Here is a 26643-nt window from a genome sequence, read left to right on the forward strand (position 1 = left end):
AAAAAGAAAACTGAAACTGTCCAAATTAGCATCCTTGTAGCATATTCATTTCCTTTTTGCAATCACACCTATAAGTATTCAAAGTACACAGTTATGAAATTGGGTATTTTTAAAGTATGATGCCTACCAGGAAGTCAATTTTTACTAGAGCAGCAGAGTACATTGTCTTTTTTCATTGCTAGCAGTATACAAGATTGTAGTACCTGTAAAAGAAGGCCTGTTGAGGTGGGAGGGGTGGTCCCCTGGAAATGTAAAAATGTCATTTTGTTCATAAGCAAGAGAGCTACAAATGTACATTGTAGACCTACATCTTTATAGTTTGCATCACACATAATTCACTCTCATTAATAAATGTCTGGTTGTGGTATTCATTTGCTTGTCATATAAACCATAATTATCAATTGTCAGAATCAGCATTTGACACACATGTAAGGTACTGTATATTAGTTGACACTTCAACAGTCTCAACATGTATACAAGTACTGACTTTGATTGATATGGTCCAAAGGCTATTGATACACACATTTGAAGCAAAACAATTACATTTTTCAACTCTTCATACACTTTTCTGGATTACACATGATTAAGAAAGATCATATTCAGTTACATCATATTCATTTGACTCTGGTGCTCCTTTTATGCTTTAAGCATCACAGCGGTGTCCCAGTGTCACATGATCTATTGAAAGTATCTAATGACAACTTTACGTAAAGACCATTTCATTTGGTATCAAATGCAGTACACTTAATGTATTCCCAGCATATTCATCTAGCCATTTCGCCATACCAGCAGCCAACAGATAGCCGAACTTTGTCTCTGTTTATTGATTCAATCATCACTCTCATGATTTTTGACTGAATGATTGATGTTCATGTTAACTGGAATGCGATGTTGACATGGTAACAAAGCTGAACTTTAATGTTAGCTCTTACCATGGTCTCACAGCATCTCACGTTCGCTGCTCCCTCATGTTCCACTCTCCGACAGGAATTCATATGGCACCTGGAGGAAGCAGCATGCAGATGCAAGAGTAGAGGCAGGGGGAGGAGCAATGTTGCTCCATAGTCCTAGTTCTTGGTTGAAAATGCACGCATCAGATATTGGCGACTTGCTGGAACGCTCACTGCCCCATCCTCCGAAGATGAAGACATTGCGATTCATGGCACAGTACTGAAAACATGTCCGTTCTGGAATGCGCTCAAATTTGCAGTTGACCTCTATCCAAGCATTGCGGTCCACACTGAGTTGATACAGCTTAGTAGACAAGTCTGTCACATAGATTTTGCCCTGGTACACCTCCACTACAGGAAACTCCCAGCAGCGGCCATCTTTTGTTGGAATAGGTGCGACTGACATCCATTCATCTGTCTTTGTGTCATAACGCTCCACAACAGGGGTAGGTCTGCGGGAGGAATCTCTGCCGGCTATAGCATAGATATACCTGTTGCCGACGGTAACCACCTGCATGTTGTAGCGTTTGGTAGGCATCTGGGATACACAGCACCACTTATTTGCATCAGGGTCGTAGCGCTCGACACTCTGCTGCACGCGATCCCATCGCAGTCCACCGAGGGCATAGAGATGGCCATCGCAAGGCACAAGGGAAAGATACTCTCGTGGCGTGAGCAAGCATGCAGCTTCGTTCCACGAATTGTTGATGGGGTCGTAGCAATGCACTCTGTTCGTTGTCAGCTGATTGCTTGTGCCTCCTGCCACATACATGCAATTATTGAGGATCGTTGCTGCATGAAATCGCAACTCGTTTGGCAAGGCGGGCAGTGAGCTCCACTTGTTTTCATCAATAAGGTAGGCAAAGCACTCGGCTACTGGTCCTCTTTCAGACACACCTCCTATGATAACAACCACATCTGTCAGACGTCCTTTGCGGGGCTTCAATACTGGACTGTCACTACAGTAGCTGCGTCTAGTCGTGTCAGTCTGATGCTTGGCTTCAGCCAGCATACTGCGGCACTCTTCAAACTCGCTGACAAGTTCCTCCTTGCCAACGACCGAGAGCAGATAGTCTCTGTTGATAAGCGGCAGCCGAACATGTGAGAGCAGGCGGGGAAAGAGCGGCTTGCGAAATGTGGTGTCAAATTTCACCCATTTCACCACAATATCGTAGATACATTCCTCCTTCTCGACCCGGATTTTCTCATCTGTGATCAGCTCTAAAATGTCTTCATAGGTGAGCCTGAGGATATCCTCCATGGAATCTTGGATGACCTGCATGAACTTGTTACGAATGAACTGTTCTGACCTCATATACAAGTCCCTGAAGCCATACAAATCAGACAGATGCCGCACTGCTAAGACATTAGAGGCATCCATGTTCTGCCACATGAACTGATAACAGTATTCCTTCAGGGCGGTCATCAAGAACGGATCTGCCCCTCGCAAGATCGATTCCACGTTATTGGCATTGATGCAGATTTTACCAGTGTACATGTAGTTCAGAATGTCGTCCATAGCTTCAGCCGACGTACACTCGATTGTGGCCACCGCAGTATCCACTTTGTCTTCCTCCAGTCCACTATTGCACATGGTATCGAAGTACGGGCTGCAAGCAGCGAGAACATTTCGGTGGGCTTTAAATACTCTTCCTTCCACATTTAGAACGATGTCACAATACTTCTCGTCTGCTCGCTGTATCCTCAGCTTCTCCAGGATGCGGGATCCAGTGTTTTGCTCTGAAAACTCCATCCCTCCACCTTTTCGAGCCCGTGTCATGTTCGACAGAGAGGAGAATTGTTGGCTGACTGCATTCACGCCAGCTGACTGAGTCATTTATAACGGTCGACTACAGCCGTAACGTACCCGCCGCCACCCTCGCAGAACAATACCCAGCCGTACGTACCACACTGTGGCAGCATAGTACCTGGCCGTGCCCTCGCACATAATAACCCGCTGTTCTCTCGCATAGGCTGGCCGACCCAAGAAAACGTCATCGTGCTCGTTGTTTGCATTTACGCATCGTGAAGGGCGCCCTCGTTCGACACGAGCAGGAAAAGGAGTTATGCAGTTGACATTCACTTTACTTGTAATGAGTGGTCCGATGATACAAAAGACCTTTGAGACTGTTGTTAGTGCCTGCCTACTGGCCGACAATGATTGACGAGTAGGGATCCGCCCCAGCGGACTCTACGGGTAATTTCGTCGAAAATTGATGACTTTCATTGACTCAGAGCTGAAACCGACAACAATTACACCATTCTGTCTTCTATTCTTCATCGAATGACAATTTGATGCCCCTCTACTTATTATTTCATCCTGTGGTACTAGTTAAATACTACTAGATACTAGATACTACTAAAAATATTGCAACAGTAATATAAACTAATCAAGCTTCTTAACTTTCTCTGACAACAGAATAATTTTGCGATCTATTTTTCATCGCCATTTCCCTCACTTTCTGTTATGTTTCGATTGTTACATTAAAAACCCTGTTTGATTGAAAGCGTTTTCCAAAATGAAAAGTGTGGCTTTATTGAAAAGTGTGGCTTCTATTGCACCAGTACCATTGACCATTATGAAGTGTCAATTAGTGTTGAGTCCTCTTAAAGCCTCATTTACATTTTAAAATGGAAGACTTTTCCAGATCAAATGATGCTTTTTTTTTACACATATGAATGATTGAATTGCTGTTCTTGAAACTTTCACTACTAAGATTTCATTACAAATTACAATGCACATCCCTAAACGGTATGACAGTAGTATGACAACTAACCACAGATAAATGAGTTTCCTCTTGTAAGATTATGCAGTCTGTAATCTGACGGTCAGTTGGAATACCAAGAAGTATAATCAAATTCTTCTTTCTGTTATAAGAAAAAATGATAGTTTGCAATGTTTTATTTTTGTCTCTTGACAGACTCAACCTAGGTAATATATATATATATATATATATATATATATATATATATATATATATATATATGATAAACATATATAGTTATATTAAAAGGTATATATATATATATATATATATATATATATATATATATATATATAGAATCATATATGATAAGCAGAGAGAAAAGGGAAGAGACAGATAAAGAGTATCATAGAGACACCTATATGACCTGTCGCACAGACACCTGCACACACACATGCTCCATATTGTACAAATATTGACCCAGTGATGTTAGCATATAATCTTGTTTTTAATAAAAATTAATGTCTGTCCCCTCTTTATTAGTATTATATCTGCGTAAAAACCACAAGCAACATTTGCCCAAAGGCAAGTCAAGAACAAATATGTATCAATTGTGTGCCAGTGCCAATGAAGCAGCTAAGAGAGCGCTTAACCCGTTCAGGACAGGCTGATTTTGCTACAACACTTATTTCCCATAGACCCCTGCCTGAGTATACTCGGTACTCATCCTCAACAGGTTAATAATCTTTAACTCTTCATGTGCCACGTTCGCACGTCCGACTCAGTCGACGGCGTGCCAACTTCGCATATTCTGCTCAACAAACAAAGCCGCCAAAACCGATCGATAAATTGCTAATCCCGCGGTACAATCAAAGCGTTTCTCGCGTTTTTGTTCCTCTCACATACGGCTTGCATTCTATGTGTTGAATGACTATCAAGCGGTGTTCCCAACTAGATTTTGCATGTACACTTTAAGTTTCTGTCACTATTTTACGTGCAAAAGTCATTCCTTTACAGTAATGTAGCAACTGGTAATTCAAAAGAAAAATTGGAAATAGAATTGTTATACATTGTATATGGAAGCAAAGTTTGGCATTCCTCTTTAACTTTGCTCACTATCATGTCCAGCTTAACAGAAATTTGTAGAAGTTATACAGATTGGAAAAACAGAATTCCTTCTCTAAGCATGACTTATCTTCGTGTCTCAGAATAACGTGGCACACAGGGTGTTTCCACCATGGCACATAAAGAGTTAATAGCATATCAGTTATCCCTCATATTGTATATCATAAATGTGGAATGGTATCTTTTTATTGAGCATGTTCTTGGATAACAATAAAAGAAAAGTCTAGTGAGAAAAATCTTTATTTGGTTCACAATCATCCAGAAAAAATGTAAATGTTGAGGAGATTTCAAAATCACAATGTTGATAAGCTGTGTTTCTTGCTGGTTGTTTTCCACTTCACGCCACAGGTTTTGAGGTGTCTGTTATCTGTAACTCTACCCAGCATTCTCCACTCACCTAGCCAGTAATCATTATATCGATTGTGATGTCATAATTGACCTCTGACCACTACAAGAGCAATTTACGACTGCAGCAAACAAATCTATCTATGTGTAGTTTGTGCTTGTCCTCAAGAAAAGATTTTATTGCATGTCTCTGGTATAATAAAACTAGATCGAGTTATCATAGGATACAAAGCTGACCTTTGACGTGTGACTAACCACAATTCATCTAAAAAAAAAAAAAAATTGAATCCAATCTTTTTGTAATTGTTAATGCTTGGATTAATTCTGACTGAATGCTGTGATATATTTCTTGTGGTATCATAAAAATTTAAACTTGTGTGAATATTTACCAAGTGCACACACGTGAGCGCACGAACACGCACACACATGAGCGCGCGCACACACACACACACACACAAAATCACACACAGACAAACATATACACAAACATCTGGAAACAAACCATAGTTTGGCCTCACTAAACTACCAGATTTTGTTGTGAAGACCCAAATGAATCTAAGGATACATTTCCTATGTTGAATAATGCACATTACACCATTACTTTTTCATTGCACATTTATCATCTGTATAATTATCATTATTTACATCTCAGTTAATCTACAAACTGCTGCACAACATCACATAAAAATTTCTCTTCTCAGAGAGGTCAAGAATACTCACAAACAATAGAACAGGATGCGCAAGTTATTGACAACTGGATTGCAATATGCGCAGTCGCAACCACTGCTCTCAGACATTTACTTAAAATTTACCCAATAATACAAACACAAACACAAAGAATGCATACTGTTTACAAATGTTGCACATCAACTAAGCACAAGTGGATAGCTACTGACAGATGGAGTGTTCAGAGAATGTGGTTGAAGCATCCCAGATTTCTAGTCGATGCTGATATCTTTGGTGAGGCTTTACCTGCCTCTGACATCTGTATATTCCTATAATGATATTAAAAGGATCGTATAGTTTTGGTTGAGACCTAACTTTAGGTTTCTAACATTTTTGGGTGAGATAATGAGAAACCTCTCATGAAATATGAAAGAATATGTAATTCCAAGAGGAAACCAATGTTAATTTGATGAAAATTGGTTTTGAAATGGCCGAGATACCCAAATCAGAGCAGTCCTAATAAAAGGTGGGACCCACCTTTTATTACGACCACTTTGTTTTACTTTGTTTTTGGATATCTCAGCCATTCCAAAATCAATTTTCATCAAATAAACTTTGAATTCCTCTTAGAATGGTATGCTCTGTATGATTTCACAAGTGTTTTCTTGATATCTCACAAAAAGTTAAAAGCCCAATCCTCATCTCTACCTATACTACAATATCCCTTTAACTTTCATTTTCTACGAATCAAAAAATGATTGACAGCCTCGATCCTACCAACTGAAAAGTCTCATTGCCTCATTGCACATATTGGTCAAGCTTTCATACTGTGTCCTGCTGACAATTACCGTACATCGCCTCAAATTTTGACTCGGGGGGGGGGGGGGGGGGATTCTACCAGTGGAAGCTCTCCTTGGCATACTTCCAAAGTAATATGCCACTCTAAGCTCACATTGACAAAGAACGAAAATTAAGAAGGTTGTAGAACATTGTACAGTGTCATACATTTCCACAAAATAGTGACATAGGTCTCAGCCACATTAATTAGATGAAGCAGTTATGTCATTACATCAAATTTATTGGTCTGTTCCCCCCCCCCCCCAAAAAAAAAAAAAAAAAAAAACCCAAAACAAGTATTGTACAAACCATTTCTAGTCACTAATGAAGCAATTCCACAGCCCCTTCTTCCTTAAAAGTCATCACATTTTGCTACATTTCAATGCATATAATATCCTACTTTTTCTTGATTTGTTGCTTATTTAATAGTTTTTTTTTTTCCATATATGAGGAAATTTTCTAGAGAATTGAATGCATGTCAATGGATACTTGTGAGGTACTGTAAACGTCAATATTTTTGCATGATTAATATTTAGCGCTTGGCAGCTCAAAAACATATTCGGGGTTATTGAATTTGTGCTGTGCAATTGTCAACCCATTCAAAATGTACAGATAAAACTGTGAAGATATTTTCGCTGGTCTTAGAACTTATGCTAGCCAAAAGTAGTGTAAAATATGTGAAAATTAATATACCAAAATTAATATACCACGAAAACTTAGTTTACAGTAGTGACCATCACTTCATCAAATTTAACTGTGATTATGGCTGACATTGGGGTCACAGCAAAATACCAAAATAAAAAATTAAAATAAAATACAGAGAAAATACATAACTCTTTCACTTTGTGTCTAACTTTCATAAAAATTTTGTTTGTTCTGGTTGTCTGAATTTACTAATTTGAAAGTGATAGTAACACTTCCATAATAAAACAAAGCATTGCATGGCAGTTCACGGTGATGGCACGTTTTATATGAACACCAATTTGAATGATGTCTTTTCTGGCATTTGCATGCTTTCATAAAACATTTAATCTAATGTTAACTGGAAGTCCTGCTGAAGAAAAAAAACACAAAAAAAGGAAGAAAATAATATGAATAAATATTAGTAATTAAATTTCTGACACCTATTTGAGTAATTTGTGATGTACACTCTACCATACAAGCTATGGCTAAATGTCAGTGAAAAGTGGTATACACTGTACAAGCATTGTGGACAACTGAATATTGTCATATGTGTCCAGTCATGTATAATGTCTATGTGAGTCCATCAATCATACATGCCAACATAATTATATTGTATGGGGTGATCCCTTTTTTGTTATGAAAACAATTCACTTCTGATTTTGGTACAAGAACTAGACAATATCAAACTGGAAAGAAATACTCCAAAATGTGAAAGTTTTTGTCTACTCTCTTGCAGCAATAAATGACACCGACTCGGAGTATGTATTCTTTCTTGTGTTTCACACAATCCAGAACATGTACATGATAACACAAACATTAAATATTGAAGTGCAGTATCAAACTTGCATTAAATCTTTCTCTTGAAATATTGTACAAGGAATGGAACCCACAAATGGAAAATGTTGGCACTGTCATCATATGAACACAAGAGGGCGGTGTTTATATCAGAAGTTGTCACTAAGGACAGACACGTTGGTTGGATTCTTCATATCACTTGAAACCACCTAAGGATAGTCAGGACTACATACTTTCTATTCCAAAGCTTATGTTTATGACAAAAAAAAAAATAATAATAATTTTGATTACATGACAATTTCACAAATTTCTATGTCAATGAGGTAAAATTGTGAGAAGGTGTGCCATGGCATTATTTCCTTTTTTCCTTTTTTTCTTTTTTTTTTTAAATCCAGAAAATTGTTGCTCAAAATAGTAGTCATAATGAACCCATGATGAGGGCAAGATCTGCATCCACGAAGGGTTAATATAGTACAATGTCTCACACAAGCATTACAATGTACGGAAATTAGCCGTAAAATATTGAATGCTTTTTGCGACAATGAGGAAACTTGTGACTGCCAACACCGATTGACAAGAGCATTAGACAATCAAAACCAAAATAAAGAAAACAAACAGGATTAATAAAAGGCAATAGTGTTCCTGCTTAATGTATACGTAATAAGCTACCTTCTGATTGACATTTATAACAATTATTTTCTGACTTTGTACTCCATTGACATGGGATATATACGAGTTCTAAAACTGGAATCAAAGGAATCAAAGCAACAGATTTACGTGACAGTGTTATGACATTACCAGGGACAAAGTTCGGTGTGTATACATTTCATTTCAAATATGATTTCCTGGCTGAAAATCTTTACAGCTGGCAAAGAATGTTGTACAAAACAAATTTTCAATATAGTGTATCATACTACTGTATTCACCTCTTAAAGGGGTGATACCCTCATTAAAACATTTTGAGATTGTACACCAAACTACATCTTAAGATGTATAAAAGAAATCTTGAGAATTATTCTCTTACTCTAGATAGCACAAAGTTCATGCATGCATCTATGAATAGAACAATTAATGCCAGAACACATGCATTAAAACACAACGCAAACAAGGTGTACTTTATGTCATCGATTTACTGCATGACAAGGCTAGTTATTTGCCACAATACTGACAAACAAATGACTGAAATCGCTCCATGAATTTCCCCGTACATTGCAAGTTTCAGAATGCAATTTATACAAAATGCAAGGCAGTCAGGACAAAGAGTAGCAGGCTCCAATTAATTGCACCTTGCTTGAAAGATGAGGTATCCCTTCATACACATGGCTGCACGACTAGTTTGAAGGATATCACTCTCCCGCAAGAGCACCTCATCTGGAGCGCTTTAGCAACAAATGATGCAGAAAATGATTTTTCTCTCTTTTTTTTTTATTTCTATGCTAAGTTAGGATCATTTGTGGAATAACTAAACTCCCCTAAAGCACAATCATCGACGAGGCAAGAGCAGAACACGCAGAGGGCTACCTCTATGTTAAAATCAGCTTTATGTAAGAAAGTTACATAAACTTGACCTGATGTGTTGTCATGAAGTGAAACGTTTGATTTCACTGACTGGATGCACACATAAATGTATGGAGAAACACTGCTGATTTGGATACCAAGACGGCTCAAAGAGGAAGGCCCTTTCCTGTGCCAGGAACTCTGCATAACTTACCAAGCTTTTCATGAGCATTCGGTAATCCATCCAAACTTGACCTAGTTGTAGATGAGCAAACACACTCAGGCATAGCAACATGGCTCCTAAGTCCAACAGGAAGGCCATGGGGACACAATAAGGATTAGGGGGGATTAAGTAATCCCTAATTGGTGACAATTACTCGTCAGACATCCGTGCCAATGGACCTAGAAAGCACAGGAAGGGTTTATGGGAAAGAACTCAGCCAAGCATTTCAGCAAAATGAATGCTGGTGAAAGAAAGTAGTTTCCAAGCCAGAAAGATTGAGGCTTAACATTTGACAGGAACCATCATGTCATGTGCCAAACTTGACACACACTAAATCAAATGAGATAACCTCCCATAAGTAAACTACGATTATAACCATTATTCTTTAAGGCAACATATCTGAAGTCAGTGTTTTGTATTTTGTATTGGTTTCTAAACATATTTGTAACTAAGACAGAAGCCAACATGCAAATGCTGTAGTCCATCATAAATGTATGCATTTTATGACATTGTTCAATTTGCATATTACACATACATGCAAATTACAAGGATGACACACTACAGTATATTTCTCATATGATACCATAAAACACAGTATATATGCATCATGAAAATTTCGCAAATTGGAGCCGACAGTCTTTCTTGTGGCATGAAATTTTCACTAATTGCCACTAGCACTCATTGCATATAGTGTAGGCAAGAACTTTCATGCACATTTTAATTTCGCGAATGTTGGCCTTCGCGAAATTCGCGAAATTAAATTGCATGTAAACATTCCTCGTTTATGCAGTATACAAATGACTGAATACTACCCATCTCACTTACTGTTGTGATGAATAAAAATTATTTAGCTTTGAAGGTGATCTTATATATCAGGTTGCTTTAACATATGCCACTATGGAATGTTGAGTACAAAAAGCTACATGTAAGTACAAATATCGACTTTTTAGTTTTAAATATCTGCATTTTGGCTCATTTTCATTCATTTCATTTCATTTCATCACTCTCTCTCTGCCTTGTTCCTCATCAAGTACAATTCTATCCGATGTATGAAGTTACTGTAATAGTGGATTCAAGCATTTTACGCACTAGTGCAAACATAAAAGCAGGTGATTTTTTGCTTGCTATATTGTAAATACTTTTTTTATATCTTGATTTTGCGGAATTAAAAACACACAAAATTAATCTTACACAGCTAAGCAAAAATTACTCGCTTAAAAATGTCCACTCTCAGTTTCAATAGTGTAGATGTACTCCTTTCAAAAACAGATCAGGGCACCTGAAAGTTGTCAGTCTCTGACAATTACCACAGTAACAGTCACTGACCGGAGCTTCTCAGCCAAACAAAATCAAGGAGTTTACTGAAAATTGTCAGAGACTGACAACTTTCAGGAAACAGTGTCCAGGGCCCCATGTCATAAAACTTGTTATCAGTGACAATTTGTCATAGTTGTTACAAGCTACTGAAATCCTCACATCTGATTGGCTGAGAGCAAATTGGTCATAAAAATGTGGCAGTTGTCACTGATAACGAGTTTTATGAAACGTGGCCCAGGTTACCGAAATGGTAGAAATTTATTCAAATTAATGTTTCTAAATTTTGTGTTATGTTTTTTCATCACTATACTTCAAATGTTTTTTCTCTACTCTGACTCCTTGCTTACAGACTGACACCTTCCAGTACTGTAAATTCTTGAAATTCCAATACACAAATATAAAAGTTGCATATTTCTCAAAGTAGTGTTGTCATTGTTTTGTTTTTTTTCATCCTGGCCATTGTGTTTTTTTTTTTCATCCTGGCCATTGTGTTTTTTTTTTTCTTTTCTTTTTGAAGTCTGAAACCAGACAGTCGGTTTTGTGATATCAACAATCAGGGAAATTAAAAGGAAACATATAAGGGCCATACTAAAAGCTGTAACAAGGTGAAAAAAAAACTGTCATGAAGATTACCATAACTCTAGGATTTAAGATCGAAGATTTAGAAATGGTATTTGGCATCAGAATAGTACTTTTAAAAACTTAGATAAGGTGGTTCTACGACTCAAGTGAGACACCTTCATTCAGAGTCTTACTTCATCTCATTTTTTTTTTTTTTTATGAAATGTAAAAACTCTCAAACATATGATTAGGTGAATGCAACAGACTATAGTGGTTGGTGACTAAAATGACTTTACGAAGATGGAATCCAAAAGGGGAAAAAAGCAATTTGCAATGAGAGTAAATGATGGTTACTACATTGTTGTTTTTTCTTCTTTTGTTACGGCCATGTTATTCTCAACATGGACAGATATAGATGTAAGGAAATGTCTGTAATAGTGAATCTTTGGAGGGCATCACAACAGTGTGAAAACATCAAACATTGCACACCTTTTCTACAACTAGTAGTTCTTGATGAATTTACGTTTCAGAGCAAGAGTCACTGAACCTAAATGTGGTGGCCATCCCTCACTTATCTTTAGTTTCTACGAGCTCTCTTTATGGATGTCTTAATTGCCGTGCATCTTTTCTTTTGTGAGAATAGATAAAGCTAAAGTTCACTAAATGAGGAAAAAGACAAAAGAAACTAAACCAGTGTCTATCTACTTCATCTCATGGACATCTACGGCTATAAAACAATAAATTTCGTACTAGTGGGCCTCCACTATCATTGGTCATCTTGTAAGGCATATGCCAGGAGACGAGTCTCACATCCTTTGCCGAGTCAAACGTGCTGGAATATTGAATACATCCTCCCAACATCGGAAGGGGAGTAGATCATCACATGCCAATCTTCACTGACCTCTGTCAAAATGAAAACAAAACACTTTCAAAGTACAGTCAAACCTGCCTATAGCGGCCACCCAAGGGAAACAACAAAAGTGGCCACTATAGACAGGTCGGTGGCCATTTTCAATTTCAACACTTGCATTATGTAATAGCATAAAATACCACATGTTATTCATAAAAAACAGCAAATAAGTTTGCATGAGCAACTTTCATATGGGGATTTTTTATTTTTTTTTTTTTTACAATTAACTTCACTTTGAATTTTCTTTTAGCCTACTTCTGTTCTTTTGATAAGACTTAGTAGAATTTACACAATGAATGTAAAAGCAAACGTATTCATGATTGATTAAATGGTTCACCTATACGCAGTTAGATATTCACCACAGGATACAAAATGAGTGGCCGCATTAGGCAGGTGACCGCTATATAAAGGTTCTATAAGATAGCAATTACGTGCGAGGGATTTTTCAGTGGCCGCTATAAGCAGGTGGCTGCTAAGACAGGTTTGACTGTATACATGTGTCCAGACAAGAGAACTGCTTCACATACCAAGATCTGACCATTCAAGAGCCCGGTGGATTACTCTTTCTTAGACGAAATATAACCCTGATGATCCAATGTGCCCATATACATATTTGGTCCTTTCTAGCATAGATACAAGTCTCCCAACTCCACTTCATTTTTATTTGGAGCAAACTTTAATCAGCTTTTCTCACGTATACCTTTCATCGTGACAGGTAAACTGTGAGGGAGGCAATTCCTTTTTTAGGCAGTACATGTACTTTTAGTAATGCTTTGAAGATACCAAATTGTAGCTATATTATTCTGTCTTCCTGTACAGGTCAACTTTATGCCACTACCTATGTAAACACCACAAGTGCACAAATCAGACGTAAATAAAAGATAATCATCACCAAAACATTGCATGTTGTGATTGGCAGTGTTTGTGCATTCTGACAGAGATTCATTGGGAGTACACAGTGCCTGCAAGTACTGGACCTGGGTTAACCTTGCCCTTCTGGATTTATGGCACATTGTTACTCAATGATTGGCACCTGCCCACTCAGACCCAGTACTCCATTGCACTGTTGAGAACAACCAGAGCAGCTGCCCCGATGCCCGCTGACAGGGCCCAAACGGCCATCTTGACCACCTTGTTGCCCTGCCTGGCCCCGGCAGGCCCTGGTTGGTTGTCCGGCCTGCCCAGCTGCTCTCGTAGTCTTCTCAGGACAGCGTCCGGTCTCTGGCCCAGGGTCCGCACTTCCAGCTCTCTGTGCTTGTTGATGCTGGTGCTGAATAAACACACACAAGAACATAAACATAATTTTTACATTACAGTGCACTCTTGTTAAAACGAGCACGGTTATAATGAAATTCCATTTACAACAAGCTTCAACATCATCCATTTTTTGTTTTTTATTGCTTATTTGTTCGGCTATAATGAAATTTCGATATAACAAAAGAAAACTGAGAGTCCCAAGGACTTTGTTATAACAGGAGTCCACTGTATTTATCTATTCAATTACCTGTTACATTCATCAATCTGTATGACACAGTGCATGAGACCATTTTCTGAATACTACTAGTCAATCTGGACAAACTGCAAGGGATGGCATAATTCACATGTTACGGGATGTGTGCGAAGCAGATAACTTCACAAGGCTTGCATCCTACTTTTCGCACGTACAAAAATGAAGCTGGATCTTTTCTGTGTATTTGTTGTGGCTCTAACACATTTAATACACAAATTGCAAAGAACTAACATTCCATATTCAAAATCAAAAGGGCCAGTAGTGTTCTGCTCCCAGGGACAAACCTATTTAAAGATTTTATATAATAATTATTATCAGTATTTCTTGGATGGTTGTTTTTATCTACCAATCTTATAATGTTCCCAGATACTGAACAAGCAAACAAACAAATAAACAAACAATTAAATTATTACATGGGTCTTGTTCCTAAACATTCTAAATCAAAAACACACAAAAATATCAACTCTCATCCCGGCATGAATGCAATGTGTACACATGCATTCTCTCTATTCATTACTGTACTCCATAATCACGAATTCAACCACTCGCGAAATTGTCGTGAACTCCCAATTCGCAAAAAAATTAGACTCGCTCCATGTATGGCGTATACAGTAGTAAAACATCGCTGCCACACCCACCTCTGTTTATACTGGAGCTGTGCCTCCTTGGCCATCTCCTGAGGGGGGTATTGCACAAAGAGGTCCCCTGCCTTGACGACCAACTCCTCCATCGGTAGGTTGTCCGGGATGCGGGACAGGAGACTGTGCACAAAGGGCATGTCACACTCCACCTCCAGCACGTCGCTCTCACGCTCCAAGACAATCTGGAATATCAAAGGTGCACATTCAAAGGTAATGTTGCCTTCTTTGTACATACAACCAGGATGCTTATAAAGGCATGGAAGACATTATGAAAACTGAATGAGTACTTACAAAGTATGTATTTCTAATATATTACTCATTCTTCTCATTCTCATTTTAACCATCATTGTCACCATTATCATCATTCACATCATCAATATCACCATCTCCAACAACATCACTACCATTACCATCACCATCACCATCATCATCATCATCACTATCACCATCACCGTCACCATCACCATTATCATCGTCATCACTATTACCACTATTACCATCATCATCATCATCATCATCATCATCACCATTTTCATCGTACCAAACATGATTACTGTATGCATTGTGCATTCCTCACAGCTGAGTTAGTAATACAGTATTCATCGCATAATCGGGCATCTGATAATCGGGAACCTCGCTTAAATGACATACGCTTCCCAGAAACATTTCCAATGCATGTTATTTTCACTGGATAATCGGGCGGGGACCTCTGATAAACGGGACAATTTTTCTTCAAGCGATCTTTGATTTTGTTGATATTTTACACAAAAAATCTACCAAAATACCACAACAATATTTCAAAGATTCCCTATCAGTTGTCGTTTACATCAAACTTACAAAGCAAGCTTCCGACTGGTGTGTTTTGACCTCCGTCCATCCAGTACACGTACATGCATAGCCATAAAAGCGCCATGTATAAGTATCCATGCCATTGCGAAATACATGCTTTCGCGAACATTCTTCTCCCCTATATATAAGCAAAGCCATGTGCAGGGAGAGCTAGAGGGTCGCGCCGAGGGGTAGCACGGTTGTGTATTCATGTACATGTACAGTACGTCAGTATGCATGTGTGTGTGTGTGTGTGTGTGTGTGTGTGTGTGTGTGTGTGTGTGTGTGCACTACATGTACATGTCGTATGCCGTTAGTGTATGGTGAGTGCTCATCGCGAAATCGGGCACCCCGCTTAAAGGGGCCGTGTTTGCTACTCCCAACCTGTCCCGATTATGCGATGAATACTGTACAGCCATGCCATTTTTTCAAGTATTTATATCCATCCATCCATCCAACTATCCATTCATCCATCCTTCCATCCTGCAGTCACTCCATCAATCAAGCCATCCATCCACAAATACTTACAGCCGCAGCGAGGTAAACCGGCATGAGAGGGTGGCACGCCAGGAAGAAGTCGTAGAGCCTGACCACGCTGCGAAAGTCATTCAGGACGTGACCGTACCATGTGATCAGCCAGGCAAGGGCAAACACTGTACCGACTTGAGATCTGTAGGCGCATAAGACAAAAAAATAGGGAACTTTAACAAAATTACGAACCTTTTCAGCCACATCAGACAAGAACTACCATTCTGGGAAGCCTATAAGACTAGATATGATGGAAAACATTTAAATGCTCAACAACTCATTTTCAGTTTTTAAAGCAGGGCCATGGTTTATCATCAAGGAATACATATATCTGGGTAAGCTCCCGTTTTTCTCCACTTTCACCTCACACACAACATGTGGAAAACTTGAGGGACAATTCACTTATGGATTTACTGCTTTTCAATCAAACTATCTTTAACCTAAATAAAAAGACAAATTTTAAATGCAAAAAGAAATACATGTGTCTGTATGCATATGAATGTGCATACATGTTTCTATACATGAAGAGAACAAAATGGATTAAGTGTCATTTTCAAACATTAAAGCAAGTACACCATCAGATAAAGTAGAATAAAGCCTTTCCACTGATACTTCATTTGTTGCGTAAACAAAAATATTTTTAAAGATATGACTAAAAAAAAACCCGCACATTTTCTTATTATTCTCTTTGTTTGTTCAAAGGTTTAATCGTAAAAATCTCAAATTGACAAGAATGGAGTTAACTCATTTTGCGATCAAACTTGTCATATGTACTCACACGTACATACATATGTGTGTATGTATGTATGTATACGTCTGTACATACACATGTTTGTGTAGTGTATGTGTGTATGCATTCATTATGTACTTACATATGTGTATATATGTGTACATCTGTATGTATGTCTGTACATATGTGTTTGTGTGTTTCATCGTATAAATACAAGAAAGCATACACATGTACACATATTTACAGAGATACAAATAGACAGACAGACAAATAGAGAGAGAGAGAGAGAGAGAGAGAGATGGAAAAGGATGAAATTACATAAGTTTTGTGATGTGGCATTACCTATCAAGGAACTCGTGTAAGGTTGGATTGGCTTTCCGGATGATTGGCAAGAGGTAGTTTAGCATATGTTTGGTTCTGTCCATGGTGGAATCCATGAAGTCACTGTGCCCAAAACAAAGAATAACAATCAGTTATCATCATAATTGCGTATCATTCATTTACTATAGGGACTGGAGAACCCCGCAAACACCTGGAATACTGACCAGCCAGTTTAGTGCCCTGTGGGATTATGGTTGTGGCTGATTCTACAGTGATACAGATTTCACTTTGGCTTCCAGTCTTCAATGGTTGTGTAGTATTCAATACACCACTCTTGTTTAACCCATTGAGGACGAGTCCAGAGTATGCTCGGGCAGGGGTCTATGGAAGATGGGTGTTGTAGCAAAATCAGTCTGTCCTCCACAAGTTAATTCGGCCATCCTCAAGGGGATTCTCTCATATATTTCAATCACCATTACAAATTCAGCAGGGAACACTTAATTGTGACAACTATGCCAATATTTATTGAACCACGCTGCAAATCTCACGGAGAAATACATTTATATGGTGTATATGAAAGCAAACACTTGAATCAACAAAATGTCTTTATTTCAACACAAAACACCTTCTGACTGTACTATGTACAAGTGTATATCAAATGCCATAGTTGCAACTCACCGTAAATGATGTGTAGATAATTTATCGACCAGGGAAAATGACATATCCTTGCCGACAACCAGAAGAAATGTCACCACAATGTCATGGTAGCCCTGGGAAAGGACATACAAAGAAAAAAGAAAGAAATATGTTTGTTTATATCACTTATTTATATCACTTATTTACATCACTTATTTGCCAAAGAATGAGAAAACATTTGTCACAATTGTGTTAAAACTAAAAAGTTTTACTTTGATCTTTTCTTAAATTCTGTGTTTCACAGCCAGTGCAGGTGGGCTATTTTTCAATAAAGCAATTGATGAGTACTAGCTGATCCACAACTAAATCAACTTATGTTGCTCTCATTCCACCGGGAAGACATTTTGGATCAAACCATTCAAATACAATTGAAACTTGCAAACTATAACTCTGAAAAGAAAGAGAGGAAAAAAAAAAATAAAATGAAGTTTTGAGCAGAGTCAATGCTTGGATGAAGCCATAACATTGTTCAGTCCTCAAAGGCAAAGACAGCATATTGTAGGCATGGTTCAGCCACCTGCCTTGGGAATCACAGGGGGGACTGCGAAGATTCAAATCCTACTTAATTGTAGAGAAGCACTGATGTCTGACCTGATAGTAGTGCAGTTGATCATTGTTGATGAGCACTCGGACGATGACATCGACAAGCTGATCCTGTAGAACCTCACGCTGCTCATCCCGCATTCCTGAAGGAATATGGTGGAGGAAAACAACAACAACAACAACAGTTCTTATATCATTGAATGACAGGGCCACAGTAGCAGAAACTTATAAAAAGAATGGGTTTAAGAAAGATATTGACACAGTACCGTACTCGTGGGTATTCAAGCGCAACATAGGAAAAATAGCAATGCATTTGACTGACATTTTGTTGTCATATGCGGTCACAGATTATTTAACAACACTTGATGTAAAATGTCATGTGCTACTGTCATAGTTGGTACCACACTGAATGATTCTATTTTGTTTTAATTTTTTTCTAAAGCATACCATCCTTCAATGTCATTGTATATTTTTCCTGTCAGTTATATTACACTGAAGGGAAATCTACTGTCCCCCCCCCCCCCAAAAAAAAAAAAAATAAATAAATAAATAAAAATAAAAAATTGAGAAGAATTGGTGAAATCAATGCAGCGGATTAACAAACGTAAGGGCAAGACTAGGAAAGTACCGCGAAGTAAATGATAACTTGAATGACATCATCTGGGTATCTCCAATAAATTCACTGTAGTTTCACCTTCTTCATGAGATAAATGAATATAGATGATGTTGTCCTTTAAAGGCGTTATTTACCATTTGCAGACGAAACAAAACCCCAGCTTTAGTGCTTCGAAATAGTTCTTAAATGTGAGTTAGGGATAGAAACAGCTAGTGTAGAAAAGTTAATCAATATAATCAATGTTAAGTATTGTTAGATATACAAAATGTGAACAATAGTTATACTAAAATTGTCTCTAGACTAAACTGTCCTTAGTTATGGTTTAGTGAGAAAAATAGTGATGTCTCCTTATATTTTAGGCTTCATTGCAACATTCTTACATGGGAGGATGTTTTGTGATACAACCGATCTACACATATGCATCAAATGTGATAACTCGAACATTTTTTAAATCACTGCTCCCAATGGTAAACAGGACCTTTAAGATCCATCAGTCAACAGTATAAGGATGCCATGAGAGAGGCTGGCTTACCTGGTGGAAACCGCTTGAGAGAACGGTTGACATCTAGTACTACCTGATTGTAATCTCTGTGTTCCTCCAGGGGCATTTCTACCAAGGAAGGTGAGAAAACCTCAGAATGATAAATGTCAAGATACAGACCAAATGCATTCACACATAAACTGAGCATTCATATCAAATTCTTATCAACTGTCTGGTCTGCATACATAGATTCGAATAATTTCAATGCATTCTGGCAAGCCTAAGAGATGCTCATATTGTTTTGCAGAATGACTGAAACATGGAATATTGTAAAAGTGGAAATTTTAGCGGTGTGGAAATTTTCTTGCATTTCGTTTGACCGGTAGCTAGCGTGAAAAAAAAGGGCATGTGAGTATTTTGCTTCTTATTCGTACCACTATGTAATGTCTTGATTCTGCGCAATGAAAAAAATGAGAAATTCATCATACTCGACAGAACGTGAAAAATTACCAAGCGAAAATATCCACTTTTACAGTATTTGTGGATATTGTAACAAACTTTGTACTCTGGTATTAGCAGTAGCCAAACTAAGATCATGAATATATTTATTGAGATACTGAAATACATGATGATTTCAGGCTTTCATCCACAAAATGATACAAGGATAGCTTTGCTGAAATTGATCCTGCCTGAAAATCTCAGTGCTTGAAAGATTCCACGTTTCCAGTTGTCAACAAAGCACTGGAGAGGGGCAATTCTTTTAGTTGTAACAAGTTTAAAACAATAACCAGCAAAATAAACACAGGTATATCTGATACTGTCTGGTAGTTTTTGTGTTATTATAACCAGTGGGAAAAAATGCCTACTAAATTCAGGTTATGAGCATGTGCTCATATTTTTTGTTTTTGAGACAAGTGGATTTGAAAATACAATATGCAAACTTTTGTCAAAGAATATATTAAAAGTATAACTGGATGTACTTATTATCTTGTGTGAACATGTACCTTCTGCATGACTACATGCTCACAGGGTGAAAGATATGCCTGGCTACTCATCAATTTTCCAGACACTGGCACAGATTGTCTAGTAGTGCATGTAATCTTGACTGGGCATGACGTTTTAGGCCAGGAATATGATGTAACTTCATTTAAAGCGACATTATTGCAATTGCGCTCAATAAAAAAAAAACTACTAATATTTGTTTCAAGAGGACAAACAGTTGGATCATATAGAGCATATTCTTCAGAACTGATTTACACTTTTAATATGAGGAACTGATATCTAGTTGGGAAAAAAATGCATTAAAGATCCTAACTGAGGAACTAATGGATGACAATATATTGCCAAAATCTTGTTAATTAATACAGATTGCAAACCTGTCTGCCTGAAAAAGACAATGCATGCATCAACAAGAGAAGCAATCTTTATGTACATGAGTGTACAGTGTACATGTCCAGTGTAGAACAATGTACGGACTGTAATAATCGAACCACACTCCCAAAGAGGATCAGGGTCCCTGAACTCAATTTGACTCACTGAGTTTGGGGGGTTGGCAGAAGACATTGACATTGAGCAGCTTGGGCCAGGCTTTCCTCCGAATCTCATCCGTAAGCAGGCCACCACGGGCAATGGCCAGCTTGCGGAGCGCCGCCACATCCACGGGATCGGAATTCAGCGCAGTGTGAATTGCAGCAAGTTTGGCTTTGCGGGCCGATTCTGGTCCTGCAGTATAGTAACACAATGTCACACAAAATCAATGGCAAATCATAAAATGAAAGTCTCTTTTAGTTTTAAGAGGAGTGTAGATGATCATTATCAGGTTTTGGCATCTGTGAAAATACATGTATTTCTACATCCTGGGAGCGGGGGGGGGGGGGGGGGGGGGGGGGGGCGGCTAGTTAATGGTCCAGGATGAAACAATAGTCTCTTTACAGAAAATGAGATGATGCACAGAATGCTTCATAATGTTCTCGAGGGTGTTGCATAACATGCTGCTAGCTTTCAAGGATGTTGCACAAAAATTTGAGGCATGTTGCAGCGACATGCTCAAACCCTTCATGGACCACCCTGGTAAACATACACTACCAGTACCATCTCACACTTGCATTAATCAATCAATAACATTTTACCTGGTTTAAATCAATGAAAATTATTTGTCATTGTCATCAGCATCCTTTCTAAAACAGATTGGTATTTTTTGTTCAGCTCTTCATGCTTCTAGTGAAACATCTGATTCATAGTTTATATTTCTGCATGACAAGTAATAAAACCGTCTCCCATTATCTTCCTCTCTGCCAGAATTAGCACAATATTTGCTTGGATGTTGGCCGTATTCTCATATGATTGCACACCAAATCCAAACACATTCCCTCAGCCTACTAAAAGCTATCAAGAACTTCAGATACTGTCACAGTCCTGCAATACAGCCACTGCCACCACTGTTGTCATGGCAACAACGGGCTTCATGCAGGAAACTGACGGCATTCATGAGGTGGGTTGTAATTGGCAAGGCTGTCATGTTGGCGTACTGTAGACACAATTTACAATCATTACATGCCGTGTGCAGCCTGGGATGAATTGAGCACAGAGTCAAAAAGTCTTCATTTGATTTCCATGCACTGCCAACAGAGTTTATCAACTGAACCACTTGCAATGAGCTTACTCTCACGCATTTAGTGCAATATTTTTGATCTTTGTGTTAATTCCTGGAATCCAAAGAATGCTTTCTTTGTTTTACAATGAACATTAAAGAAATACATCCAGGTTGAATATCTTGGCTCTCATCCGCAAACAATGACAAGAAACATACTTGTAAAGGACAGGAAAAAAATGTTGGCAGTTTTCTTGTTCATTTGTTTTTTATCTTATACTCATGAAAACACAAATTTATATCTCTGACATGGCAGTGTGCATGCAAATCACAAGTCAACATATTCACATAACAATGAATGAAAATGCATTCAAATCGTAGCCCTGCAATTAAAAACAACAACAACAACAGAATGGGAGGGCCATGCAAGAATTCCTAACATGGTTACAGCATGACATCAAGTCACACACACAAAAAAAAAACAAAAAAAAAACATTGTAATCTTGGCTTTTGTAATCTTGGTTTTCATGGCATGTGCATGCACTTTTCCCATGCTTGAAACCATGAGAACCACTTTGCATACTGTGAAACGAGGAATGTTAACATGCATTTTAATTTCGTGAATTTTGCGAGCTCCAACATTCGCAAAATCAAAATGCATGGAAAAGTTCTTGCCTACACAGTATGTATTGGACGCCTGTGGCAATTCACGAAAATTTCATGCTGCAAGAAATGTCTTTGGCTCTAATTCGTGAAATGTTCATGCCGCAAATAAATTGTGTTTTACAGTATCTGTTGCTAAACACTTTAATACTACCCAGGTCAGTACTGTACCACACACATGTCCATGGACAACATGCCTTTTGTGGCTGTCCAGTTTGCTTACTACAGTAGATATGACCAAGTAAGAAGTTGTATCACAAGTATCCCAAGAATACATTATCACAGATGAACTAAAACTGCAACGTGTTATGCCTGAAGTGAGACATACCTTGGGGTGATTTAGAAGCAATTGGTTTGAAGGTAGCATTGATGTCTGGGCTTCCAGATGTCTTCTTGTTGGGTGGGCGGTGCCGTCGTTTGGTGCTCATACAGACTTCTCCTTGAAATCAGCATCAAAGTAAAATCTCCCCTACAGTTTGGGCCTTGCATGTGACTTGAAGGCAAAATGCTGAGAGCAGACCTGCCCAGAGAGTGGAAGGATCAAATGCAGTCATGGGGCCCAACTAAAATCAAATTAACAATAGATTCATAATATGGACAAAATTTTTAGCAATACAGAAACATGCCACAAGTACAAGTGTACCATGTACAACTAAGTGTATTTTGGACTGGAACAAATATTCTATTCTCTCCTTTTGTCATAGGAGACCACAAGAACAAAGGGTGAATTGCAATGTACATCAAAGCTTACACTTTGTCTCAACTCTCTGCTATGGAAGAATAGCCCTGATGTAACACATGGTATATAATACAAATGTAGCTGAACAGGTTTTGAAATGTCTGACTAATTATGCTGCCACAAGAGACATGGCAGTAAAGCTTTTACAAAATATGTCTATGTTCCAAGAGGCTATTTTACTCATATGATCAACATTGTACTCTCATGAAGATGATGAATATCAATCGCAAATTACATTTGTTCAAGGGCAAAGCTTGGTACCATTTACAACATGATTGCTTGCTATGATAATATGGAATTAAAGGCACTGTACAGTACTGGTTGAGGTGGGGATTCATGTTTTGAACATTCCTAAATGAGATAATGAGAAACCTCTTGTGAAATATGAAAGAGCACATAATTTTAAGAAGGATTCACTGTTTATTTGATGAAAATTGGTTTTCAAATGGCTGAGATATCCAAAAAAGTGATAATAATAAAATGTGACAGGCCACGCCTTTTATTAGGATCTCTTTGTTTCACCTGTTTTTTGATATCTCAGCCATTTCAAAACCGATTTTCATCAAATAAACTTTTGATACCTAGAATTGCATGCTCTTTGACATCTCATAGAGAGGTTTCTGAATATCTCGCAAAATGTTAAAAGCTACATGTAAATCCTCACCTCGACCAGAACTGTACACACCCTTTAATGTGAGAATGTGTATGTGTGAAGATTTATTTCACTTCTATAATGATCACAAGGTATTCTTTTCTTCGGGCCTCAATATACTGCTACCCTCTTCCAAATAGCCAGTTATGATTATTCCATTATCAGAATTCATTGTTGTTGTTGTTTTTTTTATTACTAAAAAACAAACTAACAAACAAACAAAACTGTACAACAATGGTAAAATTTTGAATCTGTATGATGAAGACAGCATACAATATTTTAAATTTTGACCATTTAGGTCCCAGCCCAAAATTGCTATCCCAGTTCAAGGCCCAGTTCTAACAGTGTCATTTACAACTTGTTTTTCACCTTTGAGAATAACTAATTCAGTATAATTTGGTTGAACTGCTTCTGGATATATGGAGAAAATGGCTTTGATCTCTGATCCTTTCTAAATTCTGTTCAGAAAATAGATAACGTTGTATGTGCTAAGACAGTTTGCAAGTACTGTAGATACACTCGTGTTGATTTGTGTCAAAAATTGGTTTTCTGACATAGAATGTCAGGATGCAACCAACACAACTTGTGTTGGGTGTGTCAACAGACTAGCAAGAAACATTTATGAATAAATTAAATATGCTGCACTGACCACACTGCTATAATATCAACTAAGCATCATTTAAAGGGCAATCACCATTTATGTTTGTACACAGGAACAGCATTTTAGAGGAACACAAGTTGACTGTGATTTGTGTACTATTTTTTAGTGTTTGATACAAGGTACCCATATACTGGTGATACTAACATGTTACTGATTTTAAAGGGCGTGTGGGTAAAGGTTAAGTGAGATAATGAGAAACCTCTTATGTGTATGAAAGGGCATGTAATTTTAAGAAGGATCCAACATTCATTTGATGAAAATTGGTTTTCATATGGCCGAGATATCCAAAAAACTTAAAAGTGATAACAATAAAAGGCGACAGGCCACGCCTTTTATTAGGATCTCTTTGTTTCACCTTGTTTTTGGATATCTCAGCCATTTCAAAACTGATTTTCATTAAATAAACTTTTGATACCCCTTAGAACTGCATGCTCTTTGACATCTCAAAGAATGGTTTCTGAATATCTCGCAAAACATTAAAAGCTAAATCCTAACCTCAACCACAACTGTACACACCCTTTAAGCATCTCTCACTACAAAGTAGAAATGGGAATTACTCCTTTGTCTATAATTTCTGCTGTCCTTTCACATTTTGACAACAGTGGCTTACTGGATGCGTAATCAATGGATGATAGATTAAGAGATTTCATCGCCATTTAAAGAATGAAAAAGCGTAATTTGTAACTAAGGTCATGTGTAAATGAAAGTCTGAGTAATTACAATACATACAAAGTGTATAAACACATTCGTCATTTCTAGCACATGAAACAAAAGAAAGAGTGAAACTGGATATTCCTGGCACTTTTGTCTTCATCTTTCATGTTTCAATGTTTCCTATGCAAATATCAAATACAGCTTCCCATATGATTCTCACCAATACAGAGTTTCAGGCGATACTTGCGTTTGATCTGAAGTTCCACTGCAAGTCAAGTTTCTATCATTTATCAATGGGGCCGTGCTGTAACTTATATGCCAAACCCCACAGTGCAGTAAGCATTTAAACAGAGGCCAGCATACCGGGACAGTTGTGGGGTAATACCCCACAACTGAGCTGTGTCAATTCATCACACTTGGCATTTGCTGGCTATTTCAGCAGAACATGCGCCTCCTCCGCCTGGCATTGGCATGTAAGCATACGATGAGTAGTGAGCGAAGCTAATGTCATGTTAGTTTTTTGTTATTTCTGTGCGCACTTGGCAACTTTTATTGCAATAATTTCCTTATTTAAGGCCAAAGTTTCATCAAAATGACATTGTACTTTTGTAGAGAAACTGAAACATGTGAAAATATAATCTTGTAGCCCAAAATATCAATTAGAATCATTCTATGCTGAGGTAACTAAACCTCGGGGCAAACCCCTGGATAGTTGCAATTTTTGAGAGTCCGTAGGCCTAACACTCATATCACTGTAGACACTGTAAAGCAAGCCACCCATATTATTCATTCGAAATTCGACCATAACACTGTCCACAATTTGACAAGCTGCTACATGTAAAGACCTAACCGAACGTTATATGCTTTTGCCTGTGGTGCGTACGTGATGCGTGCGGCCGGACCGTTGATTTTGGCATGGGAGATCGAACCTTGGTGCAGGTTTTTTATGCATCCAATACGGTAATATTTAGAAAAAATTTCGACTAGAGTCAAGTGTAGTCAATGCCGCCACGCCCCCTCGCAACATTTGGCAATATTCATTTCATGAAATTAGAAGTCTATTGATTGTCAAATTAGATATCTAGGGTAACATCCCCAGTATTCGGTCACTAAAGCTTTTTTGCACTATTTTTCAAACTAAATTAATACATACATACATCATATCTACAGCTATG

The 26643-nt window shown here is 38.0% G+C and overlaps 2 protein-coding genes across 2 annotated transcripts; both read right to left on the bottom strand.

Annotated features, from left to right (window-relative positions):
* Positions 1-389: 389 nt before the first annotated feature.
* Positions 390-2794, bottom strand: LOC140232894 (kelch-like protein 12). Its single transcript, XM_072313005.1, has one exon. The coding sequence runs from the start codon at positions 2785-2787 to the stop codon at positions 967-969; it is 1821 nt and encodes a 606-aa protein (XP_072169106.1). The 5' UTR covers positions 2788-2794; the 3' UTR covers positions 390-966.
* A 10204-nt stretch (positions 2795-12998) lies between these two features.
* On the bottom strand, positions 12999-23267 carry LOC140232891 (TBC1 domain family member 20-like). Its single transcript, XM_072313003.1, has 9 exons — positions 23091-23267; positions 21046-21231; positions 19561-19638; positions 18461-18555; positions 17852-17943; positions 17195-17296; positions 16123-16264; positions 14764-14948; positions 12999-13885 (listed from the first exon to the last, which is right to left on the bottom strand). Exons 1-9 carry the CDS (start codon positions 23188-23190, stop codon positions 13657-13659), a joined length of 1209 nt encoding a protein of 402 aa, XP_072169104.1. The 5' UTR covers positions 23191-23267; the 3' UTR covers positions 12999-13656.
* Between the last annotated feature and the right edge of the window lie 3376 nt (positions 23268-26643).

Source organism: Diadema setosum, chromosome 9 (genome assembly GCF_964275005.1).
Source record: "Diadema setosum chromosome 9, eeDiaSeto1, whole genome shotgun sequence".
Taxonomy (NCBI): Eukaryota; Metazoa; Echinodermata; class Echinoidea; order Diadematoida; family Diadematidae; genus Diadema; species Diadema setosum.